Source organism: Nycticebus coucang, chromosome 2, assembly GCF_027406575.1.
Source record: "Nycticebus coucang isolate mNycCou1 chromosome 2, mNycCou1.pri, whole genome shotgun sequence".
Taxonomy (NCBI): domain Eukaryota; kingdom Metazoa; phylum Chordata; class Mammalia; order Primates; family Lorisidae; genus Nycticebus; species Nycticebus coucang.
The window spans coordinates 12,524,454-12,545,082 of NC_069781.1; the positions used below are offsets into that span (position 1 = coordinate 12,524,454).

The following is a 20,629-nucleotide window of genomic DNA, read 5'->3' on the forward strand; positions in this document are numbered from 1 at the left end:
GCTGAACTCAGGCCATCCACCGGTCTTGGCCTCCCAGAAGGCTAGGATTATAGCTGTGAGCCATGGTGCTTGGCCAGATTTTATGACTTTCTTCCCCTTTATGATCTAGAGGCAGGGTTGTGTTTTCTATTCGTCCTGTATTTGAGCACTTCCATAATTTATTGGCAACTGTTTTGGGTATAGAAGCAGCTCCACAGATGGGTGAAGCACAGTGCCTACCTGCAAACGATTCACTATCTAGTGGAAGAGGCACATATTTAAATTATTCCTTTATCATTTGGTAAATGCTAGTGGGGCGTCTTCTGTTTTCCATATGTTATAGTGATGGTGTTATTGGATCTTGAAGAATGAACATTTTTTTGCTACGTAGAGGAGAAGGAAGCATAGAAAGGCAGGAAAGAATGGTGTGTTTTGGTGAATGGTGTCATCAGAACAGTCCAGGATTGCAACTGTAAAAGTTGTGGTGTTTAAGCAGTCTGCCTATTACTTGAATCCCATTTCTCCCACATGACTGCCATTTGCTGGTTTGGTTTTTGGTTGCCCAGCTCTGATGACAGAAGTCATGTTCCCTTAGTCCTAGTTTTGCTCTGTATCTCTCTCCTTTCCCCCCCATGCCCTTCTTCTTTCAAAGGGATGTGTAGAGTATGGTGGCATCATCATAGCCTACTGCAGCCTTAAACTCCCGGACTCAAGCAGTTATCCTTCCTCTTCAGCCTCCAGAGTAGCTGGGACTATAGGCACGTGCCACTGCACCCAGCTAATTCATTATTTTTGACTATTGAGATACTACAATTGATTATTGAACAGCTACTGTGTGTTAGGTTTGTGAGAGGTAATGGGTTGCAGCTATAAATAAGATAGGCCAGGTCCCTGCTGTCATCACATTGTATCCCATAAATATATACAGTTATGATTTTAATTAAAATTAATTAGAAAAAGGATGCATTGAAAGCAAACTGAGGATGAATAATAGAAAGCAAAGAAGAGGCCAGGTGTGGTGGCTCACCCCTGTATCCTAGCAGTCTGGGAGGTTGAGGAGGGTGAATTGCCTGAGCTCAGGAGTTTGAGACCAGTTTGGGCAAGAGCGAGATCCCATCTCTACTTTTAAAAATAGAAAAAACTAGTCCGGCGTTGTAGTGGGTGCCTGTAGTCCCAACTACTCAGGAGGCTGAGGTAAGAGGATCACTTGAGCCCAAAGGTTTGAGGTTGTTGTGAGCTGTGACACCATGGCATTCTACCCAGGGTGACAAAGGGAGACTCTGTCTCCAAAAAAAAAAAAAAAAGAGAGAGAGCAAACGGGAGAAAGAAGGCAGACATTCTGAGGAAAAAGAACTCCCATCAGCTATATGTAGAGAATCTACTGTGTTTGCTGTTCATTGTGCTTGATTTATTGCTCCAGTGTGATCATTATATAGCAATCAGACAAATGTAGCTCAACTTTTTGGGTATGAAATGTGCTTTGAGAGGTATTTATTCTAACCTGAATAGCATACTTATTAATGGAAGAATTGCTTTCATTTGCAGGTAAAATTCCTCAGCATCTGTGAAAATTTTAAGTAAAATTACATTGATATTTGTTGTAAGTTTGTGTTTCATTTTGCCTTCTTTTGGAAGAAAATTGATAATGTGAAGTAGAACATGACAAACATTAAATGAATTGTAATTTCCCTATGAGTTTTTATCCCAGTTGATTTTGGTGTGTTTACTCCTAATTACTTGTACTATTGTATTTTGAGCTCCTACTGTTTGCCAAGGACTGTGCTAAGCACTTAATATTGGTATCTCATTTTGTCCTCATTACAGCCCTGTGGTAAATGCTATTATCATCTTCGTTTTTATATTAAGGTGATGCAATGGAGGCTCAGAGGGATATACAGTAGTTAAATATTAGGATTCAAAGACAAATTGACTTTTGAATCTGGATTTTTTCCTCTATATAGTTGCTTTTTCATATTTGTAGTCAGCTCAAAGTAATTCATGAATCATAATCTTTTTTTCCTATTGTTTTCTCTTTAGGTTTCTGTCAGGATGAATTGGCAGAGCTTGACCCAGGCACTAGTAAGTTCTAAATGTTATTTTATGTTCATTGATAAGAAAAAGATGTGTGTGAACACTTTAAATGTATAACTTAAGATGTCGTTTGCAAGCCATATTTTATTAACTCTGATTTTATTTCATTTTATAATTATGGAAAGGGCATTCTTTTTTTCTAATTATACTCCTTTTCTTCTAATATTATTCAATGGCCAGGATCCATCCATTTAATAAAAAATTAGTTTGCTGAAAATTTCTATTTAATAACTGATCTCCTTGGTCTCTGTTCTTCCATGAAGCCACCACCAACAAAAATTTTACTTTCATTTATGCACAACCATATGTCCACAGCTACTTTTCTAAAGTATTTAGTTTTGACCTAATTTCTTTCAAAGAAAGATGATTTATTCTTGGTTTAGAAATTATAATTGATAATGTTTATACCACAGTTTAATTTATAAAACATTATGAGAATGAACATTTCAAGGTCTACTTAAAGGATGCTTTTTAGGACTCTGTTAAGTCTTGATCATAGATAATCATTTGAGTTTCCAGTGTTCCCAAAATGTGGCATGCATCATTTTGGGTAATGGTAATAATTATAATTAGAAATAGGGCATGGGAGTATCTAGTATATATGCAGATCTTATTTTGCTAAACTGCCAAAAAGTCAAGTGATTATTTATTTATTTATATTTATTTATTTTTTGAGACAGAGTCTCACTATGTCGCCTTCGGTAGAGTGCTGTGGTGTCACAGCTCACAGCAACCTCAGACTCTGGGGCTTAAGCGATTCTCTTGCCTCAGCCTCCCAAGTAGTTGGGACTACAGGCGCCGGGTTCGAACCCGCAACCTTCAGTCCATAACCACTGTGCTACGGGTGCCGACCCAGAGCGATAATTTAGATTGAAACTCCCTGAGATGGTTTAGAGCTATTTTTCTGGGTCTAATATTTTTTTAGGTCATAGAACAGGCTATTTGTCACTGTTTTTGCTGTTGAGATAAGTAATAAACTTCTTTCTATCATCCAGGCTAATATCAGCTTTGAGGATGTGAACTTTCTCACGTATTTTCTTCACGTACCTTAATAGTATAAATATCCATGCTTGTTCAAAAAATATTAATTGTGAAACAAAGTAAGTGCCATAATACTTATCAAACACCAGGGAAATAGATTTGTCTTTTTGGAAGCTGTAAAGTTCAGAATCAGTTTTGCATCAAGTAGTATAGTCCCAGTATACCAGTAGCTATGTTAGGGATAGGGATGATAACCTTATAAGTCGTCACAGTCAAAAATCCACGTATAAATTTTGACTCCCTCCCTCAAAGCTTAACCAATAGCCTACTATTGACCTGAAGCCTTCCCATGAACAACTGGCTAACACATATTTTGTCTTTCATGTGGATTATATACTGTAGTCTTCCAATAGTATTCTCTAGTAGGCTAGAGAAAAGATATTATTAAGAATGTCAAAAAAAAAAAAAAAAAGAATGTCATGAGGGGCCGGGCGCAGTGGCTCATGCCTGTAATCCTATCACTCTGGGAGGCCACAGTGGGTGAATTGCTTGAGTTCATGAGTCGAGACCAGCCTGAGCAAAAGTGAGACCCCCATCTCTACTAAAAATTGAAAAACTGAGGCAAGAGGATCTTTTGAGCCTAAGAGTTGGAGGTTGTTGTGAGCTATGACGCCACCGCACTCTACCGAAGGTGACATAGTGAGACTCTGTCTCAAAAAAAAAAAAAGTCATAAGGAAGAGAAAATATGTTTACTATTCATTAAGTGGAAGCAGATCATTGTAAAGGTCTTTATCCTTAACATTGAGTGGCTGAGGAGAAAGGGGGAGTTCGTCTTTCTTTCTCAGGGGTGGCAGAGGCAGAAGAGGTAGAGGAGATGGAAGGTGAGGCAGGCATGCTGGTGTAACTTTTATTGAAAAAAATCTGCGTAAAGGCCGAGCACAATGCTCACACCTGTAGTCCAAGCACTCTGGGAGGCCAAGGTGGGTGGATGGCCTGAGTTTACAAGTTCAAGTCTAGCCTGATAGGACAGTGCCCGTGGCTCAAGGAGTAGGGCACTGGCCCCATATACCAGAGGTGGAAGGTTCAAACCCGGCCCCAGCCAAAAACTGCAAAAAAAAAAAAAAAAACAAAGAAAGAAAAGACCAGCCTGAGCCAAAGCAAGACCCGGTCTCTAAAAATAGCCAGCCTGTAGTCCCAGCTACTCTGGAAGGCTGAGGCAGGAGAATCACTTGAGCCCAAGAGTTTGAGATTGCTGTGAGCTGTGATGCTATGGCATTCCACTGAGGGCAAGAAAGTGCAACTGTGTCAAAAAAGGGAAAAATCTGTGTGGAAGTAGATCCTTGCTTGTCAAATGCATGTTGTTTTAAGATTAACATTATTTTATCACTGTCATTCTCCTGTCAATAGCCTTTGCTTAGGAGGAAGAAAAGGCAGATTTAGTTATTTCCTTGAGTCATGCTTCTTTCTTGGAAGCATTTTTGAAGACTAAGAAGGACATTGAGATGCCCTGAAAGTTTTCAACTACTCATAAAACATGCCGAATAATTGAAAACTTGGTGTCTTTAAGCCTTGATTGTTTTCTTTGCTGTAGGCCCAGTTTTTGGCTCCAAGGATACACAAATAAGCGTAGCTCCTGTTCTCCTGCATTAACAGTGTATTAGAAAACATTTGAAATGACATTTTATAAGACTTCTATTTTAGCACAATAGTACTCAAGTTTATTCTCCTTTTCTCTACGTAGTTAACAGTTGAAAATGGCTAATGCTGGCTCAGTGCCTATAGACCAGTGGTACTGAGCCTGGTGCTGTATAGCACCAGCCACATACACCGGAGCTGGGGGGTTCAAATCTAGCCTGGGCCTGCCAAACAACAATGAGAACTATAACAAAAAGTACCCAGGTGTTGTGGCGGGTGCCTGTAGTCCCAGCTACTTGGGAGGATGAAGCAAGAGAATTGCTTAAGCCCAAGAGTGTGAGGTTGCCGTGAGCTGTGATGCCATAGCACTTTACCCTGGGTGACAGCTTGAGACTCTGTCTCAAAAATAAATAAATAAATAAATAAATAAAAAGGCTAATGCTCTTTTTCTTTTTTTTTGTAGAGACAGAGTCTCACTTTATGGCCCTCGGTAGAGTGCCATGGCATCACACAGCTCACAGCAACCTCCAACTCCTGGGCTTAAGCGATTCTCTTGCCTCAGCCTCCCGAGTAGCTGGGACTACAGGCGCCCGCCACGACGCCCAGCTATTTTTTGGTTGCAGTTTGGCTGGGGCTGGGTTTGAACCCGCCACCCACGGTATATGGGACTGGCGCCCTACCGACTGAGCCACAGGCGCCGCCTGGCTAATGCTCTTTTTCTGAGAAAGGTCCTTCATAGTCTTATAACGATTATTGTTCAATTCTTCTTTCTGGGCCAAGCTAGCTCATTTAACATTTCTGCATAGAATCCTTAGCTAGCTACAGATCTCTCCATTTACAGATCTCTCCATTCCATGAGAATGGACAGATAATTGAGATATATATTTATATGTTAGTATAGAATTGGGAGTCATCTAAAAAACATCTCCCTTTAAAAGTTTTAATTAGTGTATATAGGTAGTAATTCCTGTATTTTTGTGAAGTTAGTAGTATATTAATCTTTCTCTTTGAAGAAATATGTAAGGATATGATTATTATAAATAGGCAAAAATTTTATCATCTCAGTCAGTACCAAGAGTGAGTTTCAAGTGTGCATGCTCCGCCCTACCAAGTGAAAGGAAACTTCACGACGGAGATGAGCTGTGTATTGTTATGATTTTGGTTTTTGGTACGACATATTGTTCAGAGTCTGGGAAGGAATAACATCTTCTATGTTAATACCTCATGACTTTGTACATGAGATTGAAAATAACAGGGTTTTCTTTGTGTTGTATCTTTGGAATTTGGAGTCTCCAAAGTCCCCCTCACTCACATTTCTGGTAGGAAAACCTGGTCACACTTGATTATTTTAGAATAGGAAATACTTTGTTGCTAAATTCTGGTTGTCCTTGGCAGTGGTTATAGACAGGTTTGGAACAAATGGTGAGATGAGTTGGACTATTAGAGGAAAGACTGACTTTGTCCAATTCAAATAGTCTTCTTTACCTTTTCTGTGATATAGCACATCGGCTGCCATGCTTAAATGTGGGCAGCTGTTCACACTCTAGCTGCCTTCCTATGATTCCTGGGCTTCCTGGAGTCCAATGTTATGGCACAGGTTCAGGCTAAGTTCATTTCTACAAGAAGTGTCCCTGTACCATTCCCATTAGCATAAGCTAGGGACAAGGGCAGTCAAAGGTCAACAGAAGTTCAAAACAGCATAACCTTTCTGTGCTTCTATTTCCAAATAAGCCCAGTCTGCCCAGCTCCCCAAGTTTTTTCCTCAGCCATCATGTTTACCGTGTAGTTGTAAAACTCAAGAGAACAAGGACCAACTTGATACAAGGGAAGTTAGGGAATAGAAGTCATTGTTGCTTAAAACAGGATAAATAATTGATTTATGTTTGGGGCCAATTAGGCTATAAAATAGGAACAGTAAAGGGACCTGTGACTTAGCTCCTTGCTCTGATTTCTGTCCCACAGACAAGGGCTTACCAATAAAGGCTGTCAGCTTTCTAGGCTAAATTATTAATTCCTTTCATGCCTCTCAGTGATTGTAAACAGCACATAATACAGAGAGACAATTGCTACTGTTCAGTTACTGGCCAGATAGAGGGTCAAAGGGTAAATAGTTGGATTAGCAACAGCTGTTCTTCTCCTCAGACTTTTGTCTCTTATTATCTATTTTAGCAAAGCTAGTCCTGAATTTTTTGTCTATGTATAATGAAGTCCATTTCTCCTCTTGTAATAATTTTAGTCAAGAGTAAACATTGACCAAAATGGAAAATACTTATTTTAATTCAGTTTTCAAAATTAAAGATGAACATTCTTATTGGTATATTGTCAAAGGTTATTCCCAAGCAGAGTAGGTACTTGAAGTTAAATAGAAATGTTCCAAACTTTTTAGTAGTTTTTTAACTAACTGCTTAAGGATCTGGGTACAAGCTTTATTAAAAGAAAACAATTACTTCAGTTTAAGCTGGTAGTAGAATAATGTATGTTCATTGCAGAAAACACCAAAAGAAAAAAATATGTAATCCCATTATCTAGAAATAGCCATTGTCTCTCATTTGAAAATATGTCCTTTCAATTTGTGTCCAAGCTCATCTTTTACATGATTAGGAATCTAGGAATCATACTATATATGTAATTTTGTACCCTGTTTTTTTTTTTTTTGGCCGGGGCTGGATTTGAACCCACCACCTCCAGCATATGGGGCCAGCGCCCCTACCCCTTTGAGCCATAGGTGCTGCCCCTGTACCCTGTTTTTTCCCCACTCATTATTACATTGGGAACATTGTCCCAAGTCATGATTTTTTCTGGGGGAAAAAAAACAAAAAGAAAAAAAATTTTTTTTTTTTTCTGAGACAGAGTCTTACTTTGTCACCCTCAGTAGACTGCTGTGGTGTCATAGCTCACAGCAACCTCAAACCCTTGGGCTAAAGCAATTCTCTTGCTTCAGCCTCCCAAGTAGCTGGGACTACAGGCATCTGCCACAATGCCCAGCTATTTTTAGAGATGGGGTCTCGCTCCTACTCAGGCTGGTCTTGAACTTGTGAGCTCAGGACAATCCACCCGCCTCACCCTCCTAGAGTGCTAGGATTACAGGTGTGAGCCATTGCGCCCAGCCTCGTAAATATTTTTAATGGCAGGATAACATTTCAATGAAAGTAAATAGCTTGGGTGGCGCTTGTGGCTCAGTCGGTAGGGCGCCGGCCCCATATACCAAGGGTTACTGGTTCAAACCCGGCCCCGGCCAAACTGCAACCAAAAAATAGCCGGGCGTTGTGGCGGGCGCCTGTAGTCCCAGCTACTCGGGAGGCTGAGGCAAGAGAATCGCTTAGGCCCAGGAGTTGGAGTTTGCTGTGAGCTGTATGAGGCCACGGCACTCTATCGAGGGCTATAAAGTGAGACTCTGTCTCTACAAAAAAAAAAAAAAAAAAAAAATTAAAAAAGAAAGTAAATAGCTTTACCATGACTTATTTAACCATTCTTCCTTTGTTGTATATTTAGATCATATTCCGTTTTTCTACATTATAAGTAGTGCCACATTAAATACATTTGTTTATAAATTTTTAATCTGCATTTCAGATGACCACTTTTGCTTTTTTTTAATGTATGCCAAAACTCTTCTGAATTAAGAGCTTGGACTCTGGCTCAAGATTGCTTGGGTTCAACTTCTCTGCACTGTTTATTAGCTCTGTAATCTTGGTTAAATTATTTAATCTCTCTGTGCCTTAATTTTCTCACCTGTAAAATGGGAACAATAAAAATTTTTCTGTTTTACAAGAATATAAGGATTAAGATTTAGCGAAATAATATACAGGGTGTCATTTGCATACGAACTTTATGGACACCCTGTATGTAAAATGTTTAGAACATAGCACATAGAACAGTGCTTGGAAAATGGCAGATGCTATTAAGTGTGTGGTGTTTGAGAGTATGTAGAATGTTGAAGTTCTCAGTGTCTGACTAAAGGAAATTTTATCCAGTTAAACTAAGCGTGTGTTTCTTTCTTTCTTTTTTTTTTTTTTTTCCAAGAGATAAGAGTCTCACTTTATCGCCCTTGCTAGAGTGCCGTGGTGTCACACAGCTCACAGCAACCTCCAACTCCTGGGCTTAGGCGATTCTCTTGCCTCAGCCTCCCGAATAGCTGGGACTACAGGCGCCCGCCACAACGCCCGGCTATTTTTGGTTGCAGTTTGGCCGGGGCCGGGTTTGAACCCGCCACCCTCGGTATATGGGGCCGGCGCCTTACCCACTGAGCCACAGGCGCCGCCCAAACCTGTGTTTCTTAATGACACAAAGATAAATCATTCCATATGTTAGCAGGTATAAATTACTGCTCCAAGTAAACAGTTCAGTCATAGGAGCAGAACTTATATACTACTAACCATTCTGGTCAAGACTTCTTTACCATCTAGTTGACTGTTAGGGTGTTTTGGCCTCCTTCTTCCAACCATCAGCAGCAGGTAACCTCCCAAAAATCCATCTGCCAAACCATTTATTTACCCTCTTCAGAGACTGAAGAAGTTAACCTTCTGTTTATTTAAGACAAATACTCAGGATTATGAATTTTGTTTTTGGTTCAGTAAAAAGGTCTTACAGAAAGTATGCTGTGTGAAAAAATAATACATGTAAAATCTAACCATTACCATTTTAAAATACTGTATGTTTGAGATTCTTGTTGACTTAGACTTTTTTGGGGGGACATTCTCACTATGTTGCCCTTGGTAGAGTGCTGTGGTGTCATAGCTCACAGCAACCTCAAACTCTTGGGCTCAAGCGATTCTCTTGCCTCAGCCTCCTGAGTAGCTGGGACTACAGGCACCTGCCACAATGCCCGGCTATTTTTTCATTGCTGTTGTTTATCTGGCCTGGGCTGGGTTGGAACCCGCCACGCTCTGTGTATGTGGCTGGAGCCCTAACCACTGTGATACGGACACCGAACCTGACTCAGACTTTGAAAAATAAAGTATGTTCTACTAATCAGATCAGGGACCTACAAATGAGTATTTTGTTTGTTTGTTCCTTTATTTGTTTGTTTAGACAGAGTCTCACTTTGTCACCCCTGGTAGAATGCTCTGGTGTCATAGTTCATAGCAACCTCAAACTCTTGGGCTCAAGAGATTCTCTTGCCTCAGCCTCCTGAGTAGCTGGGACTATAGGCACCTGCCACAACGCCTGGCTATGTTTAGAGATGAGATCTCGCTCTTGCTCAGGCTGGTCTTAAACCTGTGAGCTCAGGCAATCTACCTGCCTCAGCTTCCCAGAGTGCTAGGATTATAGGCATGAACCATCGTGCCCAGCTATTTATTTATTTTTATAGGCAGGGTCTTGGTTTGTCACCCTGGCTGGAGTGTAGTGGTGTCATCATAGTACATTACAACCTCCAACTTCTAGACTCAGCTGATCTGTCTGTCTCAGCCTCCTGAGTAGCTAGGATTATAGTACATTGCTGCATTTGGCTATTTTTCTATGTTTTGTATGATAGTGGTCTTGTTCTTGCTCTGGCTGGTCTTGAACTCCTGACTACAAGCCTTGACCTCTCCAAATGTTAGGATTACAAGTGTGAACCACTTCACCTAGCCTATATAATTATTTTAAAAGAGACTCGAAAGTTAATCTTTGGCCTCTGTTGTCATACTGGTAGGTGCCCATCAAGCAGGAATCCACAGGTGATGGATGAACAGAAAAAATGGCAGCCCAACACCACTAACTTGTTCTAGCTTTGCATTCAATTGTCATGTATCTTGGGATCCCAAAGAAACTTTTTGTCGATTATTCCAGTTACAAAAGAAAAATATACTTCTCATCTAGACTACCCCTACACGTTTCATCCAAATTTCTAGTATTCTGTCCCATGTCCTAATGGTCCATTCTTAGTTGTTAAACTATATATTGTAATTTTTGGTCTCAAAAAGCAGTTTCTGGGGCCAGGTGCAGTGGCTCATGCCTGTAATTCTAGAACTCTGGGAGACCAAGGCAAGTGGATTGCTTGAGCTCAGGAGTTTGAGACCAGCCTGAGCAAGAGCGAGACCCGTCTCTAAAAAATAGCCCAGCATTGTGGTGGTTAGCGCTTGTAGTCCCAGCCACTCGGGAGGCTGAAGCAAAAGGATTGCTTAACCCCAAGAGTGCTTCACATGCCTTTTTTTCCATTAAGCATTCATGAAACCTTTCAAAATGATGTTATCCTGTCTTATAGATGAGAACTATGAGACCTGAAGAGGTTAAATGGCTCACCCCAAAGTGAGAAGTATGTGGGACTTCAGAGCATTTATTGTAATTAATCCTCTATGCTAATGGCATACTTTAAAGCAGCATAATGATTTATAACATATATAGTGAAGCTTTTTGTGTATAAAAAAAATAAAGACTTTTTTTTTCTTAAGAGAGTCTCACTCTGTTGCTCAGGCTAGAGTGCAACCTCAAACTCTTGGACCTTTCTGCCTCAGCCTCCAGAGTAGCTAAGACTACAGGTGCCCACCACAATAAGAAAATTTTTTATATTTTTAGTAGAGACAGGGTCTCCCTCTTATTCAGGCTGGTCTCGAACTCCTGAGCTTAAAGGATCCTCTTGCCTTAGCCTCCCAGATTATAGGCATAAGCCATTGTGCCTGGCCAATAAATGACTTTTCAAAGTGTCATTTGGCCATTTTTTGCTTGTATTAGGATAATTTTGGAAGGCACAAACTGGGATAATTCACTGTGGAAATAGGTCCCTAGAGATTTCTTTTGTGGCTCAGGTTCAGGATTATTGCACTATTTATCAGATGGGTTCTTCCCTGAAGCAAATTAAGATAAATGCACAAATCTCCCTGTTTTTCTTTTTTGTATCCCCTTTATTGCAGAACGTTCTTTTAGTGATTTAAGTATTTCACATTCATAACTTGTTCCAAGAGCCTGCTTCCAAACCATCAACTGAATCTGGTGCATCACTGACAGATCAAGTCTCCTGAATGTGGCCCTTTCCTGAGGAGTTCCCTTCTGATAAGGATTCTTTTGAACAGGGTGGGGGTGGCTCATCCCCTTGACCTCTGCCCCTATTTCAGAGTTTATACTGACTTGGTGTAGAGACTCCCTATGGAGCCAAGAGTTTAGCACTTGTTTACAATTGATGAAAAGATAGTTGCATTCAAAGGATGTTGTTGCCTTCTGGATAATCATGGATATCTGCCTACTATCTTTGGTGGGTGAAGGGAATGCTTGAACATCTAAGTCTGGAGATTCGTAATGGATGACTAAGAAGGAATGAGAAGAAACTCTGAGGCTAGATAGGTTGCTGCAGTTGTTCTTCTCATGGGAGCAGTGTTGCAGTGACATTTTGAGATTAGAGAAAGATTTGTATAAATCCTTGTTTTATTTTATGAAAAATACTGAAAACGGTCACTTCAATACATGATTACAAGGGATTGCATGGAATTCTCTTGCTTTCTCTCTTTTTTAAAATGTCTCACCAAAGGGAAAATTTGCTGTGTTAGGTAAATTAGGTATTAGTAATGGAGTGATATCCTGGATTAAAACTATACTCTTCAAAGTTATGCATGGTTTTACAAATTAGCATCTACTCTAAATAACTTACTATACTGAGAATATAGCAGCTCAGTCCCAAATGAAGCCTTTTCTAGGCATGCTTTGGTCAACCAAACCACTTGTTAGATGAAGTTTTTTGTTTGGTTTGGTTCAATATTTGTTGTGGATAAGATTCTGAAAGTAAAGATAAGCTTCTTTCTTTGAGGGGAACTAACAGTCACCGTGAACCAAAATTGAACATGCTTTGTTGGTAAGCATAGAAAAGCAAAACTACAGAATAGTTAGATTCAAAGTAAAAATATGGTGTTATCTTTTTTATCTGTTAACACAAAATTCTATGTGGTAAGAGTAGTCTGGCCTATAGATCTATTTTGTTTGATTTGCAGGATGTTTAAATAAAAGCCTGTTAGTTGTCAATGCAAGAGTCATAAAATTTGAATTTCTGGCTTTTTTGATGAATTGGAAGATCTAACACTGAGCTTTGATTTCTATGTGGTATCTCTTAGCTGGAACAGAGTAGTGGCTCCCCTCTTTAAATGAACACACACTCTCCAGTTTGTCTCACAGCCATGTGGCTCCTTCCCTCGTGTTTTCTGCTAGTCTTCTTAGGCTGTTGGCTTTGTAAATCCTACATTAAAGGATTATAATTTTCAGGGTTGAACTCCTAAAAATGTAATCTAATAATATCTGTCAAGACTGATAATATTGCAGGTTTATTTTTAGAGATTGAGCAATTTAAAAGTAAGCTGGATATGGGGGCTTACAACAATCCTAGTACTTTGGGAGACCAAGGCAGGAAGACTACTGGAGGCCAGGAGTTTGAGACTAGCTGGAGCAAGAATGAGACCCCTGTGTCTGCAAAAAAGCAAGAAAAATTAGCTGAGCATGATGGTACTTTTAGTCCCAGCTACTTAGTAGGCTGGAGGCAGGAGGATCACTTGAGCCCAGGAGTTTGAGGTTGCAGTGAGTTATGATGACACCACTGTACTCTAGCCTGGGCAGCAGAGCAAGACCCTGTCTCCACCCAAACGATGACGTTGGCGATGACAAGAAAAAATTTAAAATAATGTTATACATTTTGCATAACATTTTGACAGTTATGCAAAACGTATATTCACAGATACTTCTTTAGCATTTTTTTTTGTTTTTGAGACAGCCTCAAGCTGTCACCCTGGTTAGAGTGCCATGGCATCACAGCTCAAAGCAGCAACCTCCAACTCCTGGGTTTAAGCGATTCTCTTGCCTCAGCCTCCCAAGTAGCTGGGACTACAGGCGCCCGCCACAGCGCCTGGCTAGTTTTTGGTTGTAGTTGTGATTGTTGTTTGGCAGGCCCGAGCTGGATTTGAACCTGCCAGCTCCGGTGTATGTGGCTGGCGTCTTAGCCAGTTGAGCTACAGGCGCTGAGCTTTCTTTTAGCATTTTTAATAGTAACAAAGTTGGAAAAAACTCAAAAGTATAATAGCAAATTAGTTAAATTAATTGTGGTTATCCATGCAGTGGAACATTACAGACTTGTTAAGGAGAAAGGTAGATGCAGATCTTTTTCTTTTTTTTTTTTTTGGCCAGGGCTGGGTTTGAACCTGCCACCTCCAGCATATGGGGCCGGCGCCCTACCCACTTGACCACAGGTGCCGCCCGGTAGATGCAGATCTTTAGTTGGGAGATGACACACTGAACTGTTAACCAGGGATATCTTTGGGAAAATGGGATTACATGGTAACTTTCATTATCTCTGCATTTTAATTTTTCTTTAACAAGGATCTTGCATTATTAAGAAAAAAACATACATTTAAAAATTCTCTGGTTCTTATTTCAGTTGTGAAGTTTCTAAGGCTATTCTGTCAAATTGAGCCATTTAGGCTCTAGCTTCCTATTTATAGCACAGATTTTACGTCTGGAGTTCTCTTGTCTTGGAGTTGTTCTAAGGAAGTGGGAATGAGTGTCCTCAAGTAGCAGGAAGCATCTTGAAATCCAAGAACAGAGTAAAGTCTAGAGTGGGTATTTTCAGGCTTCTGCTTGTAGCCTTACTTTCTTTCACTAGTCAAGCCATCAGAATTGGCCTCCTTTTCAGTGTCAGGACACTTGAGCCAGCACAATTCAGAATGAAGGCAACCTTCTGTAGCTTCTCGTGTGAATTGGGCTGTCTTAGTGGTTGCATGGACAGTTGCTGAAAGGGGCCCTAATGGAATACATGCTGCATAGTAGAGTAGAAAAAATGTGAGTAAAAGTTTGCATCCTGGCTTTGCCACTTCCTGCTGAGTAACCATAGGCAGTTTGTGAAGCTCCATTTCTATATCCAATCCTTGTTAGAGGTTGTTTAAAAAAATAAGTGAGATAATATATGTGAATTGCCCAGTATTTAGCTGCTATAGTCATTCCTGCATTTTCTCCTTTGCTGAAAGAAAAGACAAAAGGTTTCTGACTTCTTTTTGTTAACATTTAATGAGCATTTTCTATATGCTAATGACTTTAAAACATTGATCTCATTTACTCTTGGCAGCTCACGAGCTTATTCTCAACTCTTGTTCTCCCCATTTTACAGATGAGGAAACTGACAGTTTAACACTTGGCCAAGGTCACACAGCCGGTAAGTGGCAGAGCTAAACCCTGTGTGATTCCAAAGACCTGTCCTTTTTATCTTTTTAAAATTGAGGTATGTGCAATGAAATATACAGATCTAGAGCATCAACTTAAAGTAGTTTTACAAGTGCGTGTATCCCTGTAATCCACGTTCCACCATGACTCAGAACATTTTTATCCCTTAAGAAAATTCCCTTTTGCTTTTTCTCCAGTCCATCCCACTACTCTCCCCTAAGAAGCAATAGCTGTTGATTTGTGGGAAGTTAGTTTTACCAGTTCTGAGATGTCATATGCACAGAATCATACACCATGTGCTCTTTTGTGCTTTTTTCAGCATAACATTTGAGACTCATCCATATTGTTGAGGGTGGCAGTAGTTCATTCCTTTTTATTATTGAGTAGTATTTCATTGACTGTATCACAGTTATTTACCTCTTGATAACTGGGCTTTTGTTTTGGCTATAATGAATGAAACAATTACAAAATTTCTTGTACAGGGTTTTTGTGGATATGTTTTTATTTCTCGGAGACATATATCTAGTAATAGTTGAGTCATATGGTAGATGTATGTTAATTTTTTTTATGAAATTGCCAAACAGGTTTCCAAAATGTTCATGTATTTTATAGTTCCAATAGTATGGATTCCAGTTCCACAACTTTGCAAACATCTGGTATTGTCAGTCCTTTTTTTTTCTGGAGACAGAGTTTTGCTCTGTCGACCAGGCTAGAGTGCAGTGGCGTCATCATAGCTAACTGTAACCTCCGACTCTTGGGCTCAAGCAATCCTTTTTTCTCAGCCTCTGGAGTAGATGGAACTATAGGCACATGCCACCATATCTGGCTATTTTTTTTTTTTGAGACTTGGTCACCCTCAGTAGAGTGTTGTGGTTATTAGCTCACAGCAATCTCAAGCTCTTGGGTTCAAGTGATCCTCTTGCCTCAGCCTCCCATGTAGCTGGGACTACAGGCACCTGCCACAATGCTCAGCTATTTTTTAGAGACAGGTTCTTGCTCTGACTCAGGCTGGTCTCGAACTCCTGAGCTCTGACAATTCACCTGCTTCAGCCTCCCAAGTGCTAGGATTATAGGCGTGAGCCACCATGCCTGGGTAATTTTTTCTATTTTTAGTGGAGATGGGGTCTTGCTCTTGCTCACACTGGTCTCCAACTCCCACACGCAAAGGATCTTCTCGCCCCGGCCTCCCAGAGTGGTAGGATTACAGGTGTGAGCCATTGCTTTCAGCCTCTCATTGAATGTTTTGATTTTTTTGTTGAAAAATAATTTGTGAGAGTTTGTCGGTGGAGTCTGTATTCTCCTCCAGTAATCTTCTTTATCTTTTTACAAATACCATGATATGTAGCTTTGTAATAAATCTTGAAATCAGATAGTGTTAGTCCTCTAACTTCATTCTTCCATTTCAGAGTTGTTTTGGCTGTTTGGCTATTCTTGTTAGAAATTTTGGAGTCAGTTTATCGATTTCTAAAGTTTTTTTGACAAAAAACACTGTAAATTTTTTTTTTTTTTTTTTTGTAGAGACAAAGTTTCACTTTATCACCTGTGGTAGAGTGTTGTGGTGTTACACAGCTCACAGCAACCTCCGACTCCTGGGCTTAGGCCATTCTCTTGCCTCAGCCTCCCGAGTATCTGGGACTATATGCGCCTGCCAGAGTGCCTGGCCATTATTTTGTTGCAGTTTGGCTGGGGCCAGGTTTGAACCCACCACCCTCGGTATATGGGGCTGGCACCCTGCACACTGAGCCACAGGTGCAGCCCTTTTTTTTTTTTTTTTTGAGACAGCCTCTCTGTGTCGCCCTTAGTAGAGTGCCATAGCATCATAGCTCACAGCAACCTCAGACTCTGGGTTTAAGTGATTCTCTTGCCTCAGCCTCCCAAGTAGCTGGACTATCAGAGCCCACCACAACGCTCGGCTGTTTTGTTGTTGTAGTTGTCATTGTTGTTTAGCAGGCCCGGGCCAGGTTTGAACCCGCCAGCCCCAGTGTATGTGGCCTGCATATTGAGCACACTGAGCTATAGGTGCCAACCCAAGACCTTGTAAAATTTTGATTGAATTAAATTGACTATCAGTTTGGGAAAAGTTGTCATATTAATACTATTGAGTCTTCTAATCATTGAATTCAATGTGTCTTTTTGCTTATTTAGGTCATCTTCTTCTTTTCTCATTAATGTTTTTACAAGTTTAGTGTTGAGATCTTACATGTCTATCTTTAAACTTATTCCTGAGTATTTTGTGTTTTTAATGTTATAGCAAACAGCATTCTTTTACAGATTTATTTTCCAAATTGTTTGTTGCTAATATATAGAGATGCAATTGATTTTTGTATATCGAGTTTGTATCTTGCAACATTGTCAAGTTTGTTTACTAGTCCTAGTAACTTTTAAAAATAAATTCCTGCGACTTTTTACATGTACATCTGTGAATAAAAACAGTTTACTTCTTCCTTTATGATGTTTATGCCTTGTTTATTTTTCTTACCTTATTGCACTGGCTAAGATTTTGACTACAAGGGTAGATAGAAATGGTGAGAATGATATCCTTGCCTTTCTTAGGGGAAAGGAGTTCATTTTCACTATCAAGTATGTATGATGTTATTAGCTGCTGTAGGGTTTTTTTTTTCCTCCTATTTTTAAAATTGTGGTAAAATACACACAGTAGTTACCATCTTAAGTGTATAATTCAGTGGCATTCAGTACATTCACATTGGTTGTGCAACATTGCCAACATCCATCCATAGTACCCATCTTGCAAAACTGAAAGTCTATTCTGGTTAACAATAACTACCCATTTCCCTCAGTCCCTGGGAGTCACTGTTATGCTTTCCGTCTAGGAACCATACAGTTTTGTCTTTTTGTGACTAACTTATTTAATTGGTCATAATGTCCTTAAAGTTTATCCATGTTGTATCACATGTTAGAATTCCTTCTTTCTTTAAGGCTGAATAATATTCCACTGCATGTATACCCCACATTTTGTCCATCTATTTTGCTTCTGTTCCTTTTGACTATTGTGAACAATGCTGCTATGAACATGAGTATACAAGTCTGTATTTTCAGCTTCAGAAGTGGAATTACTGGACCATATGCTAATTCTGTTGAATATTTGAAGAATTACTGTACTGTTTTCCATAGCTCCTGTACCATTTTACATTCCCACCAACAGTGAACTAGTGTTCTAGTTTCTCTACATCCTCACCAACACTTATTATATTCTGTCTTTTTTTAATAGTAGCCATCCGAGTTATGAGATAATTTTTCATTGTGATTTTGATTTTCATTTTCCTAATGATTAGTGCTGTTGAGAATCTTTTCACATGCTTACTGGCTGTTTGTATATCTTCTTTGGAGAAATGGCTATTCAAATTTTTTGTCCATTTTTTTTTTTAAGCTGGATTCTTTGTGAGTTTTTGTTTTAGGAGTTTTTTCTATATTCTCTATATTAATCCCTTATCTGATATATGATTTGCAAATACTTTCTTCCATTTTATAGGTTGTCTTTTTACTCTGTTGGTTATGTCTTTTGTACAGAAGTCTTACGTCTTTTTTTTTTTTATAGAGACAGAGTCTCACTTTATGGCCCTCGGTAGAGTGCCATGGCCTCACACAGCTCACAGCAACCTCCAACTCCCGGGCTTAAGCGATTCTCTTGCCTCAGCCTCCCAAGTAGCTGGGACTATAGGCGCCCGCCACAACGCCCGGCTATTTTTTGGTTGCAGTTTGGCCGGGGCCGGGTTTGAACCCGCCACCCTCAGTATATGGGGCCGGCGCCTTACCGACTGAGCCACAGGCGCCGCCCCAGAAGTCTTACATCTTAATGGTGTCTATTTTTTTTCCTTTGTTGCCTGTGCTTTTGCTGTCATACCCAAGAAACCATGGTCAAATCCAGTATCATGAAACCATCCTGTGTTTTATCTTTCCTTTCCTTTCCTTTTCTTTTTTCCTGTCTCTTCTTTCTTTACACAGGGTGTTGCTCTGTCACTTGGGTTAGAATGCAGTGACATCATCATAGCTCACTCCTGGGCTGGGGTGATCTTCCTGCCTTAGCCTCCCAAGTAGCTGGGACTACAGGTGCATGCCTCCATGACTGGCTAAGTTTTCTATTTGTTGTAGATACAGGGTCTCACTCATGCTTAGGCTGGTCTCAAACTCCTGAGCTTAAGGGATCCTCCCACCTCAGCCTCTCTAAGCTTTAGGATTATAGGTGTGAGCCCCTGTGCCTATCTCCCCTATGTTTTTCCTAAAAGTTTTATAGTTTTAGGTCTTACATTTTGGTCTTTTTTATATATGGTGTAAGGTAAAGGCCAACATTATTCTTTTGCATTTGGATATTATTTTTCTAGCACCATATATCAAGACTGTTCTTTCCTCATTGAATAGTTTTGGCAAACTTGTTAAAAATCATTTGACCAGGCGGTGCCTGTGGCTCAGTGGGCAGGTTGCCAGCCTCCATATACCGAGGTGGCAGCTTCAAACCTGGCCCCGGCCAAACTGCAAACAACAAAAAAAATAGCCAGGCATTGTGGCGGGCACCTGTAGTCTAAGTTACTTGGCAGGCTGAGACAAGAGAATAGCCTAAGCCCAGGAGTTGGGGGTTGCTGTGAGCTGCGATGCCACAGCACTCTACCAAGGGTGACAAAGTGAGACTCTGTCTCTAAAAAAAAAAAAAATTATTTGACCATATGAGTATGTGTGAGGTTTTTATTTTGGTGCTCTTTGTTTTATTCCATTGGTCTATATGTCTGTTGAGTCAGGACCACACTGTTTTGAGTACTGTAGCTTTATAACAAAATTTGAAATAAGTAAGCTGTAGGGTTTTTGTAGGTGCTGTTTATCAGCTTGAGAAAGTTCTCTTCTATTCCTAATTTGCTAAGAGTTTTTTTTTTTCTTTCTTTTTTTTGGAATGGTGTCAGATTTTTCAGATACTGTTTCTGCATCTAGATAGTTAAACTTACCATAGTAAATTATACTGATTCAATTTTGAAAGTTGAACCAGGTGCTTGTAATCCTGGGATAAACATTATGTGTTCATCATGTATTATAATTTTCAAATGTTGCTGAATTCTACTTGGTAATATTTTTTTTACAGAGTTCTAGGATTAGCTCAAAAGAGCCAAAGCCTATGTCTTAACCTCAGTGCCATGCTACCTCCACACGATTTTATTTTTCTTTAATTTATTATTTTGGGTACATACTGTTTTATTTGTGCAACTCTGTATTAGTTTATTGTATAGTCATAAATCAACAAGATAGGTGTAGGTAGGTACTCTCCTTTGAAATCTCCCTCTAGTGGTCTTCTGGAAGCACAGATAAGAAGGAACCTGTGGCAAAGCCTTGGTGAGTATTATACATTTCGTCCACTAGGTGGCAACAGGTTCTAACTGAAGAACCAAGAGCAAGGACTCAACAAAAACAGAAGAAAAACAATTCTTGCAAAACTCATAACAAACAGAACAGAAAAATAAGATTTTATGCAAAGTAATATATCTAGGCTTCAAAATCGAAGAGAAAGGAGTTATATATTCAGGTCTTTTCTTAAAAAATAGAGATAATATAGTCTTCTGGTACCTAGACTGGAATACAATGGCATGATTAGGTAGCTCACTATAACCTGGACTTTCTGGGCTCAAGTGATCCTCTTACCTCAGCCTCACAAGTAACTGGGATGACAAGTATATGCCACTATGGCCAGCTACGTTTTGTTTTTTAAAATAGTTTGTAGAGATTGGGTCTCAGAACATTGGCCAGTCTGGTCTTGAACTTCTGGCTTTAAGCAATCTTCAGCCTCCTAAATTGCTGGGATTATAGATGTGAGCCACTGTGCTTGGTCCCCTTAGC

General features: G+C 39.8%; 1 protein-coding gene across 5 annotated transcripts in view; it reads left to right on the forward strand.

The window, feature by feature from the left end:
- NR6A1 (nuclear receptor subfamily 6 group A member 1) overlaps window positions 1-20,629 on the forward strand; it is a 275,618-nt gene that overhangs the window by 37,157 nt on the left and 217,832 nt on the right. For 3 of the 5 annotated variants that reach the window (XM_053562713.1, XM_053562725.1, XM_053562734.1), the window contains exons 2-3: window positions 2,017-2,058; window positions 14,742-14,786. In XM_053562713.1, coding sequence (XP_053418688.1) covers window positions 2,017-2,058; window positions 14,742-14,786 — 87 coding nt within the window. The remainder of the gene's footprint in view (window positions 1-2,016; window positions 2,059-14,741; window positions 14,787-20,629) is intronic. The other 2 variants (XM_053562745.1, XM_053562754.1) reach the window with 1 other exon arrangement.